The sequence below is a fragment of the Cololabis saira genome, chromosome 5, assembly GCF_033807715.1.
Source record: "Cololabis saira isolate AMF1-May2022 chromosome 5, fColSai1.1, whole genome shotgun sequence".
Classification (NCBI taxonomy): domain Eukaryota; kingdom Metazoa; phylum Chordata; class Actinopteri; order Beloniformes; family Belonidae; genus Cololabis; species Cololabis saira.
The window spans coordinates 18,982,871-19,008,337 of NC_084591.1; the positions used below are offsets into that span (position 1 = coordinate 18,982,871).

The 25,467-nt window shown below is 42.2% G+C and overlaps 1 protein-coding gene across 1 annotated transcript in view; it reads left to right on the top strand.

Moving 5' to 3' along the window:
* The first annotated feature begins 4,324 nt into the window (after positions 1-4,324).
* Positions 4,325-25,467, top strand: part of zfpm1 (zinc finger protein, FOG family member 1) — a 126,281-nt gene continuing 105,138 nt past the window's right edge. The window contains exon 1 of the mRNA XM_061721135.1: positions 4,325-4,577. Coding sequence (XP_061577119.1) covers positions 4,538-4,577 — 40 coding nt within the window. The 5' untranslated portion in view covers positions 4,325-4,537. The remainder of the gene's footprint in view (positions 4,578-25,467) is intronic.

The following is a 25,467-nucleotide window of genomic DNA, read 5'->3' on the forward strand; positions in this document are numbered from 1 at the left end:
TGTACTACCATACCTGTGTAGTGTAGCCTGAGGAGATGTCCAAGAAGACCGAATTAAATATGGAGTGGAATAAATGGCAGAAATGAATGTGTGCTTACCCAAAGGGTAACCAAGGGAAATGGTACAACAGCTTTCTTTACAATCATGGTTTAACAGCACTGTTCAAAACTAGTGGTTTCAAGGGGTGGAGTCAACCATTGGACACAACTCAACCCCCTCTTTCAATGGTGATACAACTATAGATTGTATAAGAAGGCAAGTTTATTTGTATAGCACAATTCAACACAAGGTAATTCAAAGTGCTTTACATCAACATTACAAGCGGCAAGACACAATTAAACAGTAAATAACAAAATGATAAAAGAGGTAAAATAATAAAAAAAGCACAAGTTGTTAAGTAAGGGCAGTAGAGTACAGCAGGTACACATCTCATTCTTACAATGGGAAGAATTACGTTTCTATACGGTCAAAATGTACAAAGACCGGGTAAAATACAGTATTACAAAAGTAATCTAACAATTCGTACAGTGAATTAAAACAATTTGACAATTCTATGCCACAATATCTGTTTCCAGGTCTTATTTCACACAACTGAGGAGAATTACGTTTCTATACTGTCAAAACGTACAAAGACTGGGTCAAAGACAGTATTACAAAAGTAATCTGTAACAATTCGAGCATGTTAATTGTGGTGGATGCATGTTTTTTTTATTTATATTTTTTTGTTTTCTCATTTACATTTATTGTTTTGTTTTGTATTCACTACTGTTTCATGTTCGAAATAAAATTTCAATTCAATTTGTACGGTGAATTAAACCAATTTGACAAGAAGTGGACAAACCCCATGTGACATCACCCATAGTTTTCCTGAAGAGTGCTTGGGAAGCTTTCTTTTTTTTCACTCTTACTGAACGGTATGAGTAAAAAATGTGTGGAAGAAACAGGCCTGAGAACACACTCACCTTATATTGTTCAATTGAAAATCAGCAGTTAGACTATCTTGGGGGAGGAAGCTGGAGTATGTAGTGAAAACCCATGTGAGCATGGGAAGAACAGGTGAGATTAACTGTCAGTCAGTCGATGAGCAGCAATTTTACCTCCTAACTGGGTGCCATCAACCTGAGAGTTGGAATGTTAGCGCTTGGTTACAATTGTCCACTTATTCCAAACCCCTCAGGTCATCTGGATCCGTTTTTTTATCAGTTCCCACAATCAGAACCAGACATGGAGAAGCTGCATGGAGAACTCAGTGTATTTAAACCCAGGTTGAAGTCTCACCTGTTCTCAGCTGCCTTTAGAATAAAGATCTAAATCTGCAGTTCCAAAAATTGATCATACTGATTTTGTCTGATTTTGCCGTCTATTGTTCTTATTTCTTTCTTTTTTGTTTACATTTTAAATCATGCTTTTTATTTCTACTATGTGATGTTTTAATGTCTCTGTAAAGCACTTTGAATCACCTTGTTGAATTGTGCTATAACCTGGCCCTGCTTTGCATCATTCTGTACGACAGTAAGAGATGATGTGAAGTTGGGTAGAAATAACCATGAGGAGGCAGTATCATTTTCTCTGTTCTATTCATGATGTAAACACATTCCTTTGTTTTTTTTTTTTTTTGTTTTTTTTTACATGTTCCCATTTCTTACACATATATTTCTCTTACTTACTGAATACAGAACACACTGATTCCACATAGAGGATGGGAACACTGGAAAATGCTTTTCTTATATTTGTCCAGTGGGAGTCAATAAAAATAATAACTCATCCAACTCTGAAATGTGAATATCTGTGAACTATTCGTTCATGTTCAAACTCTACAAAAAAGTAATTCACTGTAAGTCATAAGCAACATGCCGAATCCCTCCATTTCCTCAGCCAAAATGTTCAAATACACCATATAGTTTTGGTCTTCTGATCTCATCACACAGTTGTCTCATTTGTGGAGGACTTTCTTGTTGCATTGGACATAAATGAAAAATGTTATATGAATAAAAGCTTATTAATACGTCATTGTTCATCCCATTGAGACACAGAGAGCGCGATCCATCGAGGTTCCTCCTGATGAGATTTTAAGTAACCACTAGGTGGCACCAATGAATTTAGCTGATAGGAAGCAGAAGCCAACTCCACTGAATTCTCACAATTACATAGTTCCATATTAAGTTTGATGATATGTGATTAAATACTTCCTGATCAAAATTCCTGCATTAATTATTTTGACCCCTGACTGAGTCACTACGGGTTACCTAAATTACAAGAAAATTAATAGCAATTAGTGTTCAATTTTCTAATTGTATCATCCTCTTGTCTTGATAGCTGATGTTACTGAATGAAACCAAGTTCAACTGATTTTGTTTATACACCAAAATCAACTCAGACATGTTTTCTTAAACCATCAGTACATACAGATTGGTCTATCGTCTCTCCTACACTTTGGTGTTACTTTTATGATGCAGAAACTTGAGTCATCCATGCAGGAAACCAAAGCATTCAGTCCTCAGCTCAGAAGGAAATCCTGGCTAATCTCATGTCTGTATCGCATTTAAACAAGAATCAAAGCACAGAACAGTGAACACAATAACACACAGTGGGCTGCACACTCGATAAGATACAAAATCTGAATAATATTTGATATCAGTATATGATATGAGTCCCACATTTCTCTGCAAGGAAATTATTCTTTGGATAACACAAAAATCCTTTGGAAAACTATAAGTGCCAACAACGTTTGAAGATGTTAAAAAGTATCTCTCTCTCTCTCTCTCTCTCTCTCTCTATATATATATATATATATATATGTTCAGCTGACCCCGGACCCCCGTCTACCACAGACTGTCCCCCCACCCCACTTTACGTTACATTAACGTAAAGACTCCACTCCTGACCTTATGCGTCACATTAACGCACATCCCAGGTCACCTCATGTACATTTTTTTCCTACAGACTCATTACTCAGGCACTTTAGAAGCAACTTGTTGTACATTTTTACCTTTAATATTATTTGCTCTTTTGTATTGCACAAATCACCACAACAAATTCCTTGAGTGTGTGTTAAACTACTTGGCAATAAACTTCTTCTGAATTCTGATTCTGATCTCTACTGTATGTGACTATCTATCCATATACATATATATATTATTTTTTTTTTTTTCTTTTTTTTTTTTTTCTTGCCCTGATGGGGTGGATTGTTTTTTTTTCTATACAATATAAAATAAGTAAATTAAATGCAATATGAGCAAAATAAAGAAAGAAGACTATTTTTGGCATTCCAATGTTGGATGCATTTGTGCTGAAAAAACAAACTTTTTTAAAGTTTGTGCTAAAAATGCATGTTTTCTTTTATTTTGACAGGTCAGGCACAAGGCTGGTTCCAGCGTGGACCAATAGGAGACGAGTGCGGCCCTGATGCGGCACGTAAGGGGCGTGGCCACCAGCGCCGGAGCCGCGCTGCCGCTCCGCTGGAAACGGCTGCTCAGACGGACCAGGGGGCGGACCGGCGAGCACCGGCCAGGGGAAACTTGACAGAGAAAAACAATAGTAGTCAGCCCTGCTGACCTTCTCTCTACTGACAGAGCTTTCTGAAGACAAACCACACGCTGACGGGGTCGCTCATAGACGCGGTAGCACATTTGGACGGAGTCGAGCCCGGCGGAGGAATACCATTAGAGAGACCGTTGGAGAAAGAGAGAGAGAGAGGGGCGGAGGTGACGAGACCGGGGGGAGTGAACCGCCACAGGTAGACAGGTAGGACCTGGACCAGGCCAGTTAGGAGCAGGTAGGAGCAGGTAGGACCAGGACTAGGACTAAGACCAGGTAGGAGCAGGTCACACTAGGACCAGGTAGAACTGGGATAGAACTAGGACCAGGTAGGACCAGGAAGGACCAGGACTAGGACCAGGTAGGAGCAGGTCACACTAGGACCAGGACCAGGTCAGACTAGGACTAGATAGGACCAGGTCTCACCAGGACCTGGTTACATTAGGACCTGGTAGGACCAGGACCAGGTCTCAATAGGACCAGGTCTCACTAGGACCAGGTCTAACTAGGACCAGGTCTCACTAGGACCCGGACCAGGTAGAACTAGGATAGAACTAGGACCAGGTAGGACCAGGACCAGCTCAAAATAGGACCAGGTCAAAATAGGACCAGGTCAAAATAGGACCAGGTCTAACTAGGACCAGGTCTCACTAGGACCAGGTCTCACCAGGACCAGGTCAGGACCAGGTTACACTAGGACCAAGTCAAATTAGGACCAGGTAGGACCAGGTCAGACTAGGAGTCAGACTAGGACCAGGTCTAACTAGGACCAGGTCAGACTAGGACCAGGTCCCAGCAGGACCCGGCCTCCCCGCAGGCTCCGTCCCGAGCCCCCTGCCGAAGTGCCGGCGGGCCATGCGGATCTCCCCGGTTGCAGGTCGCAGCGCCGCGCCGCAGCACTGAAGGCGGAGACGCCGAGCAGAGTCACCGGTGAGGGGAGAGGCAGCAGCAGCAGCAGCAGCAGCAGAGTTCCCGGAGGAGAGGAGGAGAGAGGAGCAGCATGTCCCGGAGGAAGCAGAGCAAACCCCGGCAGATCAAACGTAAGAGCAGCTTATTATCACTGCATGTTGTCCATGTGGAAATGTGAGAGAGGCGCTTCAAAACCATCATGTCATGTCTGGGACTATTTGATCTAAGAAATAACACCAACTTTTAAGACACTAATAATGAGAGAAGTAAACGACAAACTAGTCTAGAATGAATCCACATTTTTATCGTATTTATCATTAGGAGCCAGTTTTGTCAGAGGGAGTAGAAAAAAGTTTTTATTTTCATTCCATTGTAAATCATATTTGGTCCATTTTTGTTGCTGAAAAGTGACGCTCTGGCTTCCTGTTAAATTCTGTTGTGAAAACCTCAGTGTTCTCTGAAAAAGCTGATTGTGAACAGAGATAAAGCAGCGATCCGATGTGCGCCGAGATAAAGATTAAAATTGGATTTTTTTTTCTTCTTTTCATTTGTTTTGTGTCTGAGGCAGCGCCAAGGCCGCTGCTGCTCCCCCCCCGGCCCCCACCAGCCCCGGCCCCCCCACAGCCCCCCCACTCCCGGCTTTTCACTGCTCTTTCCCAGAGATGGGCCGTCAGATAGGCCGCATGGCTGATCTCTGCCGCTGATAGCTGCTTACAATTGGATCTCTTTCTTTTTTTTTTTTTTCGTCTATCCTTTTTAACTCAATAATGTATCTCGGGGCCGCTTGAAAGGCCTTTTTCTTGGTCTGGCGCTCCACTGGTCTCCGTGCTTGACGAGCTTTTCCTGTTTATAAAACGTGTGAGGCTTTTATCAGGTGGCAACCGATGTTCAAAGTTGATATAAAAGCCTAAAAGTGATGTTTCTGATAAACTTCTCCTCGTGGTCTGAGACTTCCTGTTCCACATAGTTAATGAAGACTCTCGAGTCTAAATGAAATATGCATGAAAGTAAATATTTCAGGAGGGGGAAAAAAAGAAAAAAAGTTAGGGATCTGCAGCTGGAAGGTGTGTTATCAGTTTGTTTGGTTGTTTCATCACTGATTGTGTCACCGTGTCCTCTGGAACCTGCTGTCTGTGAGCAACATTTGGAAGTTTAGTCTGCCTGCTATCACTTTACAGAAATGCAGTTGTGTGTGTGATCAAGGAACTGTAATCAGATCTCAGCTGTAGCAGGTGTATAGAGGTTTTTTTCGAGCTCAACATAAGATCAGAGGAAATGCTTCACTGTTTTTGTTGGTTTCTTTCCTCCTTTTTCTCGTGGACCTCAACCCCACTTGTGAGGTCATAGGTCGGAATGAGAAAACTGCATTTTTGTATCAAAACTACACTTCACTGGAAAGGATTTCAGTTCTCAATCAGAAGTGCAGCAGTTTTAGTGTCGGCTGGCTAATGCTGCAGCTGCAGCTGCAGCTTGTTTTACTGACATACTGTTTTGACCTCTGTTCATGTCTCTTTGTTCTTCAGAGGCCTTAAGATGTTCAGTTTTATTTCATTTGTGAATTTTAACCATCTTCACACTGGACAGTAACATTTGATTGTGACAACACTTGATTGTTTTGCTGTTATTGTCATGAATTAAGATTTATTGTCGTCAAAATGTGAGTTATGCATTGATAACAACCTCGATTAAGCTTTAATAACATGATTTTGAATGCTTGTAAGTTCTGAAAATAGCCTTTTGACGGTGATGACGGATGGCTGTGTCAGAATCAGAATCAGGTTTATTTGGCCAAGTCAGGTCAAACAAGATATGGAATTTGACTCGGTTATTTTCGCTCACTGTACAGTAAATAGACAAATAGGCAAATGACAGCTCTTTTTAACATATATACAATTTTAAAAAGTGAAAGGTGCAGCAGTATGAGGGAGACATGGTTATTGAAAGGTGCATTGTTACAGCATATGATTATTGGTTATTATTATTATTATTATTATTATTATTATTGTTGCACAGTGATTGAATACTCTGAGACTCTATGAGTGATGACAGTTCATCAGAGCAACAGCTTGGGGGAAGAAGTGTCTCGTCTCTTCCACCTCCATGGAGCTCAGGAGTCACATCCAGGAAGGATGCGATGTGTGGATCTAACGGCTATTAGTAGCATTACCTTCACTTCTAGTTCCAGTTGTGCTCTCTGCCTCTCGACTGGTCCCAGAAGCTTAAATGTTGTGGGGGACTCGATTGCAGGTGGACTGTTTTATTATTTAGTTTATTTGTTTCATGAACTAGCTTGTGTGTTTGTAACTGCGGTTGCTCTACCGCAGACACGCTGAGCAGCCGGTGGCGAGGCCCGCAGATGTATTCCAGACTCAGAGGCCAGATAAACGCATGCTAGACTCACAAAAGAGGGCACACACGTGTGCGTCTCAGGGGGTGTCATGGTCATCTTTTATCAGGGCTTCTGGCCGCCATGCTTCCCCACGCACCAGACCTGAGCAGCGGCCAGCCTCTCAGCCTCATGACTCTCTCGTGATTTGGCAGACATTTTGATAGGAGAGAGAGGAGCGATAAGGGCTCGGTCCAGCTGGAGTGGGTGAAGGCTGCTGGTCCTCCCCACGCCACCGCCGCTCGCTGCTGCTACTTCTGAAGCCGTGTATCAGCCGTGTTGTTGAGAGCGCGCCCGTCCCCCACTCTTGATGCCACAAATTCCAGTCAGGTCAAGGTGTTGTTGGGTGGGTCTTCGTCGTCACGGTAATAACACATCTAATGTTCATTCTGGAGATGATTGATGCTGCACACATTTTTATTGTGTTCCATTACTCAAAGTTGCTCATTTTTGCCACACAAATGGCACAGAAAAGCAGCGAGTGATCTGATGCTCTGCAGCTGCGGTACGGTTCAGCTCTGAGAGGTGTTTTCCAGTTTCCACTGCATTTTATTTCTTAGTTCTTTAAACATCGAGAACATACAACTTGCTTCTGAAGCGTGGTCTTAGAAAACAAGAAGGTGGCTCAGTTTTGATCTAAAAGTGGACAGACTTTCGGACTTTTCAAAGAAACGTGGGTTTTAAACATCCCACAATATTCGACTGCATCAGGCCATAGTTATTGTTCCTCGTGCGCCAGTGGCTGATATCATTGTCTGAATCGGATCTGATGGAACTTAACCAGCTGTTTGAATTTCCCTTCATTTGAGCCTTTATTATAGAAGAATCGTCATGACGGCAAACATCAGAAAAGGGTACCATGGCTGCAACAGTACTTCTGCTAACATGCCCGCTCATCAATGTCATTTGAAAACAAACAACTCGGAAATAAATAAAAAAAAGTTGTCCCAAACAGGTGGCGCAAACTGAGCAGAATTTGAGAGAGTGGCTGCTTGATGAAATGATGTGCAGCCATAGACTGTGAGACAGGAATCAATGATTGAATAGATCAAGTTAAAGTTGGGGGTCATGTGGGGGTCAAGGAGCAGTCTATAGTCAAGAAACAGTTGGATCCCTTTTTGTGAGTAATAGTGTTCATTTGGGTTTGAGTCACTGAGCAGATTCTGTGACATCATCTTGGACCCAGATCTTCAGATTGGGATTATCTGGTCTCATCTTTATCTCCTCAGTGGTGTTTTTATCCCAAAGTGTGCTGCAGACATGTCGTTATTTCAGCTTGTGATTTAAAAAAACAAAACAAACAAACAATGTTCATAATGTATTAGCTTCAAATAAAATTTGTAACGATGTACTAGAGAAGAAAAAAAGCTGCACCAAGGTAAATGAATAAAAGTAGGTTTGTTATTGGGTCGAGGGTCGCATTTAGGGCCCCAAATCAGATTTGTATTGAGTGATTTCATTGATATGTTTCCAGAGAGAAAGTCCAAGTAACGGCTGGACCTGGTAAACGCCCCCAGTCCTCAGTACTACTCTTAAATAAACTTAAATATAATTATGTAGTGCTTTTCTCATTTGGTACATGACAAAATGAGACCCTCATCCAGCAGCAAGTGCCTCTTCGCCTTTAGTTTTTGGTTCACGCAGGGTTTTTTCTTTTCACACACGGGTGGACTCTCACCTGGTCCGATTATTTACATTTTCACTTTTGGTTCTTTTGAAATTTCCCTATTTTAGCTGAAACTTAAATTGTGCAGCACATCCGGGAGGCAGTGGTGCAGAACGTGTTGCTCACGGTCGCTGAAAGTAGGTTTGACATGTCAGTCTTGTGAAGTCAATAAATACGGACACACTTTAAGGCCCTTTTTATTTTCTTTTTTTTTTTTTTATGTCAGGGAAGTTCTTGGAGAATAGCAGAAATCACTTTGGTAACTGTCATATCAGCATTTCATCCTCGCGCGCTGACCTGCGCTAACTTTGTTTCAGTTAAACACCGAAACAAATCTGAATTTACATCTAGTTTTTAAGTCTAATAACAATAGCTTGGGTCCAGGGCTTGGTGGAGGCCCATAGTGAGGAGGAAGAGGGGCTGTTTGTGTAGCAGATAGATATTTGTCTGTGTCTCTCTGTGCGTCATCCTCCCCAACCGTTGGCGATCTCTCATCCTGATAAGGCTCCTCTCTTTGATGGGGGAGATAGCAGACGGGCTGGCAGCCCACTGAGGCCCGATCCCTGGGCTTATATTTTGGCAGTTGAGATGGGAGACGCGATAAAAGTTGGCGGCGATCGCTGAAGCTGATAGCGCTGAAAGCTAAAAAAGAAGCGAGATGGAAGGGGAGATGGAGGACGGCGGGGCACGGTGTAATTACATCTGGCTGCTTTCGTGCCACTTTCCCTCCGCGGACGGGTTTGTTGTCGGTGGTTTTGTTTGGCTGCGGACGGATGTCTTGGTAATTAAAAGAAAACCGGGAGAAAGAAAGTTGGAACGGTTAAAAGAGAGAGGGGCGATGATGGGGAGGAGTGGAGGTAGATAGTGAGAGGAGGGAAGGAGGGAGAAAAAGTGTGTGTGGAATACAGAGGGAGGAGATGAATGTGTTGGGTGTTTTCAATGGCAGCCCAGCAAGCTGTGCTGCTCCCCCCACCCTCAGAAAGATGTTTGAGGCTGATAAGGAGGCCTGCTGATGGTAGATAGATAACACCCTGCAGATCCTCCCCGCTGATCAAGTCTGTGTGTGTGTGTGTGTGTGTGGGAGAGAGGGAGGGGGCTGGTTCCTATGACATCAGCTGCAGAGCTCAGAGGTCAGCATGAATAATACGCAGCGTCCCACGACTGAAGGCAAACCAGGACGTCTGCAGAGGCTAGACAAGGAAATCACCACACTGACCCCCCCCTCTACTCCTCCTCCTCCTTTTTTTCTCTTTTATTTTCTTTCACAAAAAAATTTTGAACCAGTTTTTTTGTTGTTGAAACGATAGGTTCAGCAGCGTCTAAGGACTTTGTTATAACAGCTGCCTCACATATGAGAAGTGTTACCATTTGAGTACCCATTTGAGAGATAAGTTCATTCTTTGTGAACTAAAACACACGAGCACACACTGTCTAAATTCCATACACACACACAAACACACACACACACACAGCCAGACGACTCCTGCTGCAGCGCCTTGGTGGCTCTCCTTGTGCATGCATGTGTGTGTGCTTCGAGTTTGAACTCCTCCTTTGTTCTGCTTTTAGCTTGATGTGAACTTTAGATAAGCCTCGGGGCCTGATCTCCGGCGCAGATAGAGATTGCCAAGTGTGATAAGAGTTGTTATCAGGCCGGAGCAGGCGGGAGCAGGCGGGAGCAGAGGCTCCAGCGCAATAACAGGAGGCCCATGCAGGAGCAGCCGGGGTCCAGACCCTGGCAATCAGTTCCAGCCGTAATGGGATTAATGTTGTTGTATAATTAGATGATAGGTGTGAATGCATTTCTTTTCTCCCTCAATCTTTTCCCACTCATTCACACACACACACACACACCCTCCTCCCCTTTTGCTCTCCTCCCTAACAAGCATTGTCATTGATTAATTTAATTAAAAATAATACCACGTATTACTCATGCTAGATTCTGTGTAAGATAGAGAAGACATGTAGGGAAATTTTGGCGTTAGTTGATGATTATCTCCAGGGAGTTTTTTTTTTTCTCTCTTGTTCTTCTTTTCAACTCTTCTGTTCTGTGAGAGGCGTGAAGCAGCAGGCGGGAGGAGAAGCAGAAGAAGAAAGTCGCAGCATCAGCAGGATGACTCGCACTCTGTTGATTCTACTGATATTAACGAAGCTCGATGGTGACTGATTGAGTATCAGTTGGGCAACGATTCTCATGCTGACGATCAGATAGCCTTGTTGGAGAGCTGCAGAAGAGTGCAGTCGCTTGCGGTGTTTGTGTGGGAACGAAATACTGTGAAAAACTTTCAAATGATCACGTTTGCAGCCTGCTGTTGAAACGGTTCTATGAAAACTCTGAAAATCCACCCTCCCAAAGGGTTAAGTGATGTGTTTTGTCTCGTCACAGAACTATTTAAGAAATTGTTGGCAGTTTGAAGTTCTTGGAAAATGATCTCATGAATCAGCCATTTCTGATTGAGATTCTGCATGGATTATTATTTTATTTCCTTCTTTGCTCTGGCTAAAGGTGTTTGCTTTGTATGCATGCGTGTGAGATAGGTTGCACTGATGAAGAGTGTGTGTGTGTGTGTGTGCGGGATCAGGCCCAGCGAAGGGGGAAGCTGGCAGGGTTTCAGAGGAAACACCGTTTGGATTTGGTGTGTGGATGAGTTATTACCCCTTCCTGCTGTTTACCCAGGGGACGTGCTGCTGTTGAATTACGGTTCCCCGACTCGGTGCAGTTGTAAACGCTTTCACCCTTGACCTCTGCTGCTGACAGCTCTGCAGACGAAGGGGAGGAGAGAAAGCAACGGTAGCATAATCTCTGTCCGCACTGTTTGTTTTAGCAGCAATAACCACTCTGCCAACTCATCTGTGCGAGCCCTTAATTCACGGCCGTGTTGGTGTATGTTTAACCTGAGTAATCGGAGATCTCAGGCCTTCGTGTCAGGCCTCCATCGGGCGGAGGTGTTTGTGCGAGATGTAGCTGCGGGCCCCATCCTCAGATCTGTGGTCAGAGTAGACGGACCCCTGACGGACGGTGTGTTTTTTTTATTTTATTATGGATCCCTATTAGCTGGTTCCATAGCAAAAAGCTAGTCTTACTGGGGTCCACAAAAAAAAAAGAAACATACAGAATTATACAATTGCAAATACAAAGTGATTACATTATTTAACTCAATGCACAATGACAAGTTAGATACTAGATAAAATTACATTAAAGAAAAGAAAACTATTAAATAATACAGAATGCAAAAAGAACAAACAACAAAAACTTTACAATTTTAAGTAGGCTTTAAGATTATTTTTTAAAAGTGAATTTGTTTTATACGCAGCAGAGGTTTTCAGGCAGGTTATTCCACAAAGTCAGTGATCTATAAATTAAAGATCTCTTGAGATGATTGGTCCTTGGAATTGGTAATTTGAGTTGACTGGAACCTCTAGTGTTATAATTATGAACAGTATACCTGAAAACAATCTGTTCATTTATAAACCGCGTTTGTGTGAGCGAAGTCAACGACGAGCCCCCCCCCCAGGCAGAAGTGATAAGATGAACCGTTTGCTCCAACAGTACCGAACTCTCTGTTCCAAGGTGTTAAAGCAAACCGGGCAAACAACACAGCCTGAGCTGCTTTTACAGCCGTGCACATGCAGGCGCGTAGCCAGTAATGGAGCTGGGTGTCACTGGTCCACCCACATTACTCACTGGCCCTTCCAGCCAACTTTGATCCAAATACATGTTTCAACATATTCTAAAAAATGATATGAGAAAAGGTATAAATATAAACGTGATTTGTTGGTGACTTGTGTTCAGCCTTTACTTTTTTCGTCTGATTTAAAACGGAACTTTTGAAACAAGCCCGGAGGAGAGTCTTTGAGTAACCAATTAAAGACCAGCATGAAGTCACATGGAAGAAAAGTTTAAGAACATACAATACACACTTATTTGGCCGGCGCCCCTCGCCATTGAAACCTATGTATTTCGGTCTGCACAAAAAACAACTCTGAATAAACCCAGTATTCATTTCATTCATTTTATTCTTTATTTTCATTCAAAAAAACAAAACAATTCAATACAAACACAAATACAAATGTTCCTAACTTATGAATGAAAAGGGAGCAGAAAGAAGAAGAATCTTATCTGATCTGCCCCTTTCACAAATAACATCATTTAATAATAATTAAAAAAAAAAAAAAAAACTAAGTGAATAAAAACAACTAAAATAAAATTAAAATAACATTAAATAAAATTACCACCGCCTACGGGTATGTCAATCAAACTCAACATTTTTCGTTATATTTCCTTAACATACAGGTTTTAATTGTTCAGTATGGGATGGGAAGGCTTGAAAAATTAAAAGTCAGACACATTTTTTGAGTGCACAGATGTGATAATGACTTTTTATTACGTAATTTATGTGTACTGTGTCTATATTTTATTTATTTTTTATTTTTCCCCCCCTGTAATTTTATTGACAAGCCGCCCATTGACAAGCCGCCACTGGCCGGCGTTGCAGCCGACTTTATCGCCACAACAATGGCTAAACAGAGTTCATTGACTAGTTATTTAAAAAACCAAAACTTGAAGAAGACACGCCACTGCCAGTGCCTCAGACTGAATCCACCCAGCCCACTTCTTCACACTCAGCCCCAGAGAAGGTTAGTCCTGCCGCTGGCTCGCCGGCACCAGCACTCTCTCCCGGTCAACCTGCGGTGCCTATATAGACAGGTTTTCATGCTCTGTTGGTTGAGCATGTTGTGTTTTACTGTCATAATGCATTTTTAATGCAGATTACAAAGTAAAATTGACGTGCCTTTAATCTGTATGTTTGTCATGTTTTCTGCTTAAAAATCTTTATAAGTCAGCTTTTTCTGGGACAATATGGCCCACTCAAAAGAAATATTTCTGCCCACGCCACTGATGCTTATGCATGCACTTACACACACATTCATGAGATTCCCGTCCTAATAGGCCATAAATACAACTGATGCTTGAAGCTGCCGAGCTTTACACCCCAGACTACACATTAAAACACCAAACACTGTGACGGACCGGATGCCCAGGTTCAAAGAGCCCAGCAGGCTGGCAGGACGGCAGAACAAGAAACGCCTCATACGCAAACTGGCAGTGACCCCTGACCCTGCAGACACCTGCTCTCTGAGCAGTCACACACCTGCCACAGCCAAAAAAACAGAAACATCTGCCTTCATCAAAAACGGACCAAGATGAGCTCATGGCATCATGAATTGATACATATGTAATTAAATGTACCCCGGTCTCAGTGGTGATGAGTCAGGCTAGACTGCACCACCAACGTGATGTGACGTGATGGCTTGTTTTATTTGTTTACCCATTTGTCAGGAAGATTGCTAAAAAACTACCTGATGCAGAGGTGGAGAAACCCATGAAATAAAGTTGAAAGTTATGGGTATTATCACAATACAGGAACAAAACAAAGTGTGGGAGGAGCAGTGGGTACGATGCAGAGTGATTATGTGTTCAGAAAGTTTGCAGGGGGTACAGGTTTCCACGGCGACGATCTCAGCCATTGATGATTGTTGTTGATGTCACAGGTGAGCAGGCAGCCTTGGTAATAATGACGCTTGGTGCAGTTCGTGGTCAACACAGCAAAGATGTAGTCTGCCACCCGTCTTATCTGCTGCTTTCCTTACGCCTCCCCAGGAACATCATAAGCAAATTAAAAATAAACTTTAGTGGCCACCTGTGTTGACACACAGAGGAATTTGACTTCTGTTCACAGCTCACACACACGCAGAGGCACACAAAGGTCTGAGATGGCACGTTACGCAGCGTTTTTTATGAGCTAAAACGGAGGAAGACAACAAACATGTGCAATGTATGTTTGCGTGGGGGTAATATACAATTAAATATTTTCTGTCTTTTAGTTGGAATGAGATGGGTGATTACAAGCCTTTTTATATCAGCTGCTGGACAAGACAATGTGTGTGTGGGCATATATGTGTGTGTGTGGGTATATATGTGTATGTACCGTATTTTCTGGACTATAAGCCGCACCTGTATATAAGCCGCATCCACTCTATTTTTAAAAGAATAATAAAAAAAAGATATACAAGTCGCACCTGTATATAAACCGCATCCGCTCTATTTAAAAAAAAAAAAAAAAGATATGCAAGCCGCAGATATTTATGTTGTTAGATATATTTATATTTACTACATGTACAGAAGGATTTTGAACTGTAAATGATGTACATGTTTGTACCTAAATAGATCCTTTCCTTACAGTGTCTTTTTTTTTTTAACTAATATTTTTATCCCGGTTTTTTCCCATTTTTACCACCCCGTGCTCCTACCTAAGTGACAGTCCTGGGCATTGCCATCCTCTCCCAACCCCGGGAGGGCCCTGCACTGAGCTCAGGTCTCCTCCTTAACCTGAGGAGTGAGCAGGCCGCATCTTTTCACCAGACAGGGTGGGGCTTCTCCGGCCGGACGTAGCGCGTGGAAGGATCACGTTATTCCGGCCGGATCCTCCCCACCCCATCTGGCGCCCTGGTTGGCCAGAGGGGGCATGTATAGCCCAGGACTGTGCATGTTTTTGTGAGGGTAGTTCCCATTAGCTACCCACACCTTACAGTGTCTTTTAACACGGCAGCAACTTTGCTGATTAAAACGGGACAGAACCAAGAGAAAATAACCGGTATTTATTTATCTATTTATCTGTTTGAAATCTGCTTCTACTTCTATCTGCTAAAGAAGAAGTAGCGTATTCTTCTTTGCATTTATTTCTTATTTTTCATTCTAATTCCGGTTAGCACTCCCCCTAGCGGTGGAAGAAAAATCCACAGAATAGCCGCACCTTTGTATAAGCCGCATGGTTCAAAACCTATGAAAAAAGTAGCGGCTTATAGTCCAGAAAATACGGTATATATAATGTGTATGTGTGTGTGTGTATATCATGTATGTATGTATGTATATATATATATATATATATATATATATATGTGTGTGTGTATATGTATGTATGTATGTATGTGTGTGTATATATATATATATATATATATATATATATATATATATATATATATATATATATATATATATATATATATATATATATAGATATAGATATGTCAGGGTTTGGCATGTTCTCCAGAGATGGAGGATCTTCTGTCCAGTTGGAGATTTTTGCCCCCTTAGTGTTAAAGCCTGGCCTGCTAACTGCAGCTTTTCACGGAGCAGCTGTGTTGGATTTGGTAAAGTATTCAGACATGTTGTTAAGTGTAGTTTTGCTTATTTAGAATTGCAGTCAGCGGCACATGGCTGCTGAAGGCTGCTCCTCTGCCTCCTGCCGTGTCTCGGTGTGTACGTCTGGAGTCACGTGAGGCAGCAGCGTTGCAGTGATCCGGGCCTCTGGATTGCTTTGTGCTTGTGTAAACCGCTCTGGCTCCCTGACTGATAAGTGAGCTGCCAATCAACCAGCAGGGTGTGTTTGTGTCGTAGTTTGGTTAGTGTGTACATCAAGGCTTCATCTGGCCATGATTATCATCATTCTTTTTTGTTTTTAAAAGATTTGCGTGATTATATGGGGACTTTGAGGGTTCATGATTAACAATATTCTCTTAACAGCAGATTGTGATGTTGCTAAAATGTTGTGCTGTGTTGTCTTTACTTTGACCGTATCGTAAGGAACACGGATACTTTCACATTTTTTCTACGCTTAGAAGTTAGTACTTTATTGATATCTACAATTGTGTAAAAGACATGCACGTCTGCACTTTTAAGACACATTTAATTGTTTTCTTTCCAGATTCTTAAAATTCAGAAAAATGCACACCAAAATGCACACCAAAACAATAACATGCCTGTCTTGTTTTGTGCAACCAGTTCAGTTCACTTTATATGTATAACTCATTTAAGAAGCTGTGTTTACACTATATACATTTAGATTATATAAATGTTTCACTCGATATTGCAACAAGTTAAAAATATTAGGACAGTCATGTGGTCTTGTTTTTAAGGTTAATGCAGAGAGTAGATCAATTAAAAGATATTTGTTTAATCACATTACTATTGAAGAACTGAAAGGAATCAAATCAAATGTTCATTTAGTTAGCCGGCTTTTTCATAATTGGTATTATATGAATACAATTATAATAAATTTGATAACATTTTTATGAACTTGATTTTGAATGGATCCCAACAAATATGATTAAATTTGACTGAAACCAAAATGTAATTGGACTTGTGTTAAACTTGTTTACGTTTCTCTGCTTTATTGTGAGCTCCTGAGTATTTTTTTTAAATTCAGCCAAAGAGAATACCGCTATTTTGGACTCTCCTGACTTTGAAAAACCTTCTCTTTGGAATGAACCTTAAGTAACGGAAACATGAAGCTAGTTGCATTAAAGGAAAATTGATCCATACGTGAACCTAAAACTGATAATGCTCTTTTTATGTCTACAACTTAAAATGTGAACCCCAGTTTTATATTGATTAAATAATATAATCTTGGAGATCCATTTAGTTAGAATCTAATGCAATTTAGATGTCAATCTCTTTATTTCTCCTGTCAAACAGTAACAGTGGTCTGTGGACGTCTGTGGGTGATTCTGCTGGTGATGGCGGTGGTTAAACATTAAGAATGGCCAGTTTTAGCCGCATCAACCGCCAGCGACTCTGTCAACATGCAGCTGTTTTACACGACGGGCTGAAACTGTTGGAGGAAACGCTTTTGTATAAAATCTCTCCACATTGTTGGATCTTGATCGAGACGGGAGATGAGGGCTGGAGCTGTAAAACCAACTTTGTGTAATCTTGCAGATTAATGAAAGCCTGTTGGAAGTTCATTTATTACGGGCGTGTTGATCTAATATAACTTAACAGCCAGGAGAGACAGGAAGCCGGCTTGTAAACACGTCTCCAGTGTAGACGCAACAACACGACTGAATGTCAGCGTGATAGCAAGATTTTTAAGTTGAGAATAATGATTTTAATTTTTGTCTGACCCGAGCATCATCCGGCCCTCTCCCCATTTCTCTCCCCCCTCCAGCTTATCCATCAGCTCATTTTATTTTTTTTTCTCCTTTTTTAAATTCCCCTCAACTCTCGGCTGTTTTTTTTTTAACTCTCCTTTTCTATCTCCACCATTTCACCTCCACTTCTCTATCGCCCGCTCTTTCATTCTATCTTTCTGCCTCCCCTCTCTCCCCCTCTGTCTCCAGCCAGACCCCTGGTCTCGGCGAAACCAGGTCTTGGCGCTATGATAATGTGGAAAGTTGAACTGGCCCCATTACAGCAAGGCTGATGGTAGGGCCGATAACGCGGTTGATAATGGGTGCAGATAGCGCTGACACAGCGGTCCAATAGCCTAGCCCTGCCTCCCCCCCTCCCTCCCTCACCCCCTCAACCCCCCCATTATCATTCCTGCCCACCGATGGGCTCCCAGAACGCTATCTCCTCTCCATTTCCACTCCTGCGACAGATAAGAATGGAAATACTGACTTCATAGCTGACTGATTAAAGTGTCTGCCTTTCTTGATAATACACAGATAAATTATGTTTTTTTTTCCCTCTTCTTCTCCTCTCCCTCCCTCTCTCTCTCTATCTAGAAAAGGGTGGGGCACAGCAGAAAGGAGAAAAACCCTCTCCTCTTTTCACTTCTCTTTTCTTTTGTAAAGCTTCTTTTATATTTATTGGAGGGGGATGATGTGCAGGTAGAAGGGGAGGAGGGACTGGGAAATTGTGTAGTGGTCATAGGACTGGAGGAAGACAGGGGGGCGTCACACTTGCAGATCGGGTTAAAACAGAGTAGCCATCTGGACCAGCCCAAGTACAAACCAAAAAAAAGGGCATTACTGGCTTTGTGACTCACTATAAAGGCACCGAAAGTGGCTGGAGGAGGAGGAGGACGACGAGGGTGAGGTCCGTGGGAGGGGGCACAGAGATGAACGGAGATTGGCGGCAGACACACCTACTTGCAGCCCAATGAACCCGTTTCCAGGTGGAGTTTTTATCACTGATTGCTCCAGTTTGATACCGGAAAAGATCCCCGATTGATATGCTCCGTGCATCCAAATCCACTAACCGATTAACTTTTTATCCACACACACACACACACACACACACACACACACACACACACACACACACACACACACACACACACACCAGCCGCCTCTATCACCCTCCCCTTTCTTATCTTGAGCTTTCCAGCTCTCTGTCTGTCCAACTGAACTTCTGTCCCCCTTCCTCCTCTTCTTACCTCTTTCTCCCTTCTTTTCCCCCGTCGAGGAGAAATCCCTCCTCTGCACCGTCATCACCCCTCCTCTCTCTCACCTTCAGTCAGGATTCTGTTGTTGACATTTGCTTTTTCTCAGGAAATGTTATTACATTAGACACTATTGGGTAACTAGTTGGATCTGAAGCGTATTTGGAGGAGGGTTTGTTTCTAATTCAAATATTATTTAGCTCATTACATTGATACTGTAGACACAAATACTCTGTGATGGTTGGAGATCCCCCCCTCCCCGAGAGCTCACTTGGGCATTTACACCCCATTGGGACAACAGGCTGCTCTTAATTCTGCCTGTAAAGGTGCTCAGCGGGTGAAATGTTTGCCAGCTCGAGGGTAACAGATGACACGTTGGACTTAGCTGTTAATGAGAGCAGGTGACGTCTGCTTTCCAGGTTTCCCAGTAACTGGAGAAGGCTTTTATTTTGAAAGGCAAGAGCGCTCCTTCCGTCGTGTCCTCCCTGCTGAAGCATCCGGGACTAAGTTTGAGATGACCGTTTGCCTTGTGACCCAGTGTGACCTCTGACTCCGTTAGACTGTCATGTTATTTGTACTGTCAAGTTTATTTGTATAGCACAATTCAACACAAGGTAATTCAAAGTGCTTTACATCAACAATAAAAGCGGCAAGACACAATTAAACAGTAAATAACAAATAAAATTAAATAAAAATTATAAGAAAAGAGGTAAAATAATAAAAAGCACAAGTTGTTAAAAAGTAAGGGCAGTAGAGTCCAGCAGGTACACATCTCATTCTTAAAATGGCAAGAATTACGTCTCTATACGGTCAAAAACGTACAAAGACCGGGTCAAATACAGTATGACAGAAGTAATCTGTAACAATTCTTACGGTGAATTAAACCAATTTGACAATTCTATGCCACAATGCCTGTTTCCAGGTCTTATTTCACACAACTAACGAGAATTACGTTTCTATGCGGTCAAAACGTACAAAGACCGGGTCAAAGACAGGAGACATGGGACTGATGAGCAGCAAACGTCCCTCAGTGGGAGAGGACTGGTAACAAGTCTTGGCTGGGGCTGGAATGGTGCACGCATTCAGTGTTCAGTTTGGTTTAATTTCTCCTCCTACCAGTAAGAGCAGACCGGTCCGGCACATGTTGTTGTGAAAACCACCTTTAAGTCCTGCACGTAAAGTGCCAATGACAGTCATGTGCTGTTGGAAACGTTGGATATGTGGAAGGACTGGATGCTGTTGCTTGAATGCACTGACGTCGGATATGTGAGAGCTTTTGCATGTCAGGTGAAGGCTCATGGGGGGTGGCAGCTATTAACTACAGTAAACGCACAAATATACATGTGATTTGGTTTCAATTTCAATTTTATTTATATAGCGTCTATTACAACACAAGTTGTCTCTAGGATCTTTCCAGAGATCCAGAACATAAACCCCCGAGCAATTATTACATAAACAATGGCAGGTAAAAATTCCCCTAGTGGGAGAAAAACCTTAAACCAAACAGTGGCAAGAAAAACTCCCCTTTAGGAGGGAAGAAACCTGGACCAGGACCTGGATCATAAGTGGGGACCCTCCTGCCGGAGGCCAGCTGGGCAGAGCAGGAAAAGAGAGAACACAGAGAGAATGAAAAACAGACAAAGGAGAGGGGGCAGGCCAGGACGTCAGCAAGCACACAGCAGACATCCACACAGGCAGGTGGACATTTGGTGTCCATCATCAAAGCTACTTATCTTTTTCTAATAACGTGATTTTTCTTTTTTTTGTTTTCTTTTTAAGGATGATGCATTTTCCGACAAAGTTGCAACATTTATTCTGGAAAGATGGATCAGCTCATGGACTGGAAAGGGCTTGTAATAGTGAAAATAAGCTTGAGATTTGATCAATTTTGTTAATCCTGTAAGCATTATTGGTATTTTTTAAGTTATTGTCTTACTTGCTAAGTGAACAAGGGAATTTGTTTCGAGTCCAGTGAAAATCCAGCTCAGTAACGGCCGCAGGTGCACGTGGGATGCAGGTGCACATCGCCCACACTGTGGCTTTGTTTCAGTTTAAAGATTATAAGACGTCTTGCAGGCCGGTCTTATGTACCATGACTACACGAGGAGCCCGCTCAGCTTGTGTTACAGCCCCTCGGCCGCCGGGTCGGTCAGTCATCCCTGCAGTGAGCCAGTCAGATGTCGCTGCTCTCCAGCAGGAAGCAGCGGGACGGAACAACATGCTGTTTGCTGGGGCCACACTAGCTGACCTTGATAGATTAGACCCAGAGAGGCTTTTCTGTCTGACACAGAGCAACGATAAGTCTGCAAGCCAAATAGTTTTTCTTCTTCTCAGAAATATGGCTACAGTGTAGGCTGGGACAAGATTGTGTGTATGTGAGTGTGTCTGCCTCTGCCAACCAATCTTCCTGTCTGTGTCTGCTAATAAGCAACTCCCCTCCCACCTCACAAGATTACTTATCTAAATATATTTTCTTTCCCTGCCTACAGTCTGCTTTGCTTATATGTGACCGGTTCAGTCGTCGCCGTGCGCAGTGCATTTTACGCTTTAACCAAGCTAAGGATGCAGAAAATCACCATAAAGGTTAATTTGATACCAAAACTCGAGTTTAACTTTTTAAGGGCACCCTTCTTTTTATTTTTATTCACTTATTTATTTTTTCCAGCAAGTCCACAAAAGAATGACGAGTGGAAGGCTGAGAAAGAAAGACAGAAAGAAAGAAAATAGAAAGGGGGGGGGCTGTGATAAAAAGCTCAGATAAGAGAATGACTGCCTTGTGTAGGAGTTGATATCAATGTTATCTATCTGTCTTTTTTTCACTCTGTGAGCCCTTCTGTTGTTTTTTAGCCCTTATCTTGCTCCAGCAAAATGCCAGGAACAAAAAGGGGAGAAAGAAAGAAATTACCGTGCAGATTATTCATGGGGGTTGGCTGATAAAATGTTGACGCCGATATTAAAACCAATACATGGAGGAGCTATTTTTTCCCTATTGCAAGTGTTTTTCATGACGTTATTTGTGTGCCTGTTTTTTTTTTTCACCCTTTTTTGTGTGTAAAAGGTTTTTGCATTGTGAGCAAGCTGTGCATTGATAATTTCTTGCCATTGCTTGCTATTAGTAGATTAGACCTCATTTAACTCCTCATGCCCTCCATGACACCAATTCATTACATGCACACACTCCTCCACACAGACACACACATCCTGGTGGGCCCAGATAAGCACAGTTCTCAATTTGCTGCTAATAGAAAGACACAAACAAACGGTGGACAGGTTTGGATTTCCACAATGACAGGGCCAAACATGGCCGTCAACAACTGTGGCGGGACTTTGGCACCGTGATTGGCGGCCTTGTGCCACTGAGCCGTCTGTCCCAGCAGAAGAACGAAGGCAGTTTGACCCCACTTTACATCTGAATCCCTAATTGCTCCTGTGCTTAACACAATAGCTCTGAATTCCTAGCTGAGTCTGTGCGTGTTTGTGTGCTCATCCGCTCTTCACACAATATAATTTACCTTATTGATTCCGATTGCTTACAAAATATTCACAGGGAGGATATCGGGTGTCTAATTTTCTCTAATTTCTCTCTTTCCACGTGTAAAACCTGCTGTTTGTGGATCAAAATGAAACCCAAAAGCTTCACAATGAAATATTAGTGAATCCAGCTGAACGTAGTGAAGCTTAAATCAGTCCAGTCTCAGCCTGTGCTGCCTTCAATATCACTATGATAAAGACAGAATATTTTTAAAATGTCACAGATCACAGTTCCCTGCGTCAGCACAACATCAAAAGCTTTGTTCCAAATTAATGGTTAAACAATTCGGGGAAAATATCTGATTGTCATATTTCTGACAGATATTCCTTTTTTTGCCTGCATATATATTAATGCTTAATACCAAGTTTGGTAAAAACCTAAAGCATATTTATATGCATCTCTGACAGATATTACAATTGCAGTTTTCTTAGCAACATGATGTTTGAAAGTTGAGCGTCTATTTAGGTTTCATTACTTAACTCTGAGATGTTGCTTCTCGGACCAGACCATCTCTAATTCTGTGCCTGTTTCTTGCCCCACATTCGTTGTTCTGTTCTTAAAGGAACTTTTAAAGATATTGGCACATTGGTTAGTTGAATTGCCTCAGGGCATAACAAAATACTCCCAAATGGTTAGTTTCGAGGAACTACCGTAGAATAATAATTGGGACCTTTGCAATTATGTAATTGTATCTGTTAAAATTACAGTTTTGATTTATAAAGAGTTAATCTCTCAGCTCTATCCACATTCAATTCATAATTCAAATTCAAAATTACCTTGTTCAAGGAGGCACGGTGGCACAGCTGGTAGGACCAGGACTCCCCACCGTTACTACGTGTATATATATCAAACAAATATTATATATATTATATCAAGCAAATATAAAGCAAACAAATAATATATATCTGTAATAAGTGACAAGGTGTAGTTGAAACAAAACATCTCAGGAAGGAAATGTCAGAAAATTCAGCTTGGCCCAACTGGATGCAGATGACTGTGTCCTCTCAAGGGCATTATTCCGAGAGGTTCCAGTGCTGGTTCAGAGTTGATGTCTAACCAACAACCAGGTCTTGAACCCTTCAACCATGAAACCTGGTGGTACCGTAGTGTCAAAATGTTGACTGGTACAGAGCAAAGGACAGGGGCCGGGCTGGGGTTTGTTGTGACCTACCAGCCCAACTAAAACTTTGTGACTGCCAAGTTGGATAAAAGAACACCAACAACAAACGTTGGTTAGCCGCTGTACAAAATAATGAACTTTCCTATTTCCTTAAATACGCTGAACAGAAAGATCTAATTCTCTGCATAGCCCTTCAACATTTGTGGTGCTGCACTTCAGTGTCCCTCTTCTAAGTAGTAATTACAGTTACTCTGATTCCCATACCATCAGGAATACTTGCTGATTCTGCCAAAAATACTGTATCAGCATTTGTAAGTATTTGTCTATGCACTAATACCACATCATTTTTTAGTTAACGCCACTTCTTCTTCAGTGTTCTAAAAGCAAGCACCGGAAGTTACCCAATACTGCCCTGGTACTTCCTGTTTCAAGTTGGCAGGTGGACATATTGTGGGAGGCGAGTTGTTGGTCTGAGCTAGCTCTGTAGCGTTAGCATGATATTGGCAATATGTCGTTATTTTAGGCTGGAATGCACAGTTTGCAAAGCTGCTGTTTCCGATGGCTAAATGGAAAACAAACAAACTTATTGAGTAAGGCGTGAGGAGTTTAAGTCAAAGGAGACCATGAGGAACCGCAGCAGCTTACTCTGTTTGTTTGTTTGGTTTTCAGAAAGTATAATTCTCTAAAGAAAGCCAGAAAAACATTGAAATAACTAGCTAAATTATGTCCAAATGATGCATTTGTTTGAAGAGTTACCGTTGGGGCACTACAGCTAGGTTAGAAATGCGTCTCCTCAACGAGACTGTGACTGAAAGCTGAAAGAAGTGGCCCACATCCACATCTTCATCTTACATCGTTGGTTGGGTCCACGTCAACGTTTCTTTTTCTTTTTTGTATTTTTATCCCGATTCTCGGGATAAAATGAGAGCGGTAACGGATTGGTACTCACCATCAGCCGATACCTTATGGTACAAGAATCGGTATCAAGACGTCTCTAATCATAATCCAAGTTTTCTGCTTGTCCTTAGTCCTTTAAGCAGGCAACCTAAACTCTGCAAATTGTAAAATCTAGGGAAGAAGCGTTTTTGCGATGAAGGTGAGCGGTTTGCTGTTAGTTGGACACACAGCTAGATGGCACATTTGCCGTGCGACCTGCTGCTTTGACGGGAGCCTGCCTGGTGAAGCTTTAACTCTGAAAAGTTACATCTCATCTGCATGAGTGGTGCTTGATATTTAATGGTAATTTTATACAATAATGGATCACCCTTTTTTATCATGATGAAGTGTACCTGTAGACTGGAAAAATCCATAAGTGAAATGAAAGAATACCGTTGGAAGATTAATGAAATGAAATAAGGAGTGATAAACCATTAATTTAATGTCTTGGGAAAGATATTGTATTAGGTTATATATCTTATTTTCTAAGGTTAGATTTTATGAGGTTATTCCAGCTGAGATTAAGATCTGTATTGAAAGAAAGGTTTTATTAAGCGGTAAACTGTCTCTCTGGACAGAGAGACAGACAGCTACTGAGGTGGAAGAACAGAGAAAGTGGTCCCTCGTCTGGTGTCGGGTGAAGCCCCTCATCAGTTGTGAACAGGCACATCGTTTGCTCATCATCACACGCTTTAGGAACATCCAGCTTCCATATTTGCAAGATTGTTTATTTACACAAATGATTGCAAAGGCAGGATGAAAACGGACATCAGCCATAATTTCCTGCAGTTCATCATGGTTTCCTTGCCCTTTACCTCTTAGTGCCCCCCCCTTCCATCAGCAGTGAGTCCTCTTGTCTGTGTATTAGTATTAGGAGCAGCAGTGTCCCCTGAAGTAAAACAATCTGCTGTAATCTATCAGTGCGTTATCGGCCCTATCTGAGAGCCGAGAAAGCCGGGGCCGGGGCTGTGGCGCCGCTCTCCGGAGCTGATAAAGTTTCAGAGTTCAGCGATGATGAATGTTAAGAACCTACACCCTTGTTACCAACGATGTGGACTTGGCAAAGCCGTGTGATAGGGAGGGGTGTGGAGGTGGAAAGTGGAGAAAAAGGGAAGAAGAGGAGGGTGCTGATTGGGAAGGGAGGGGAGTTGGAAAGGA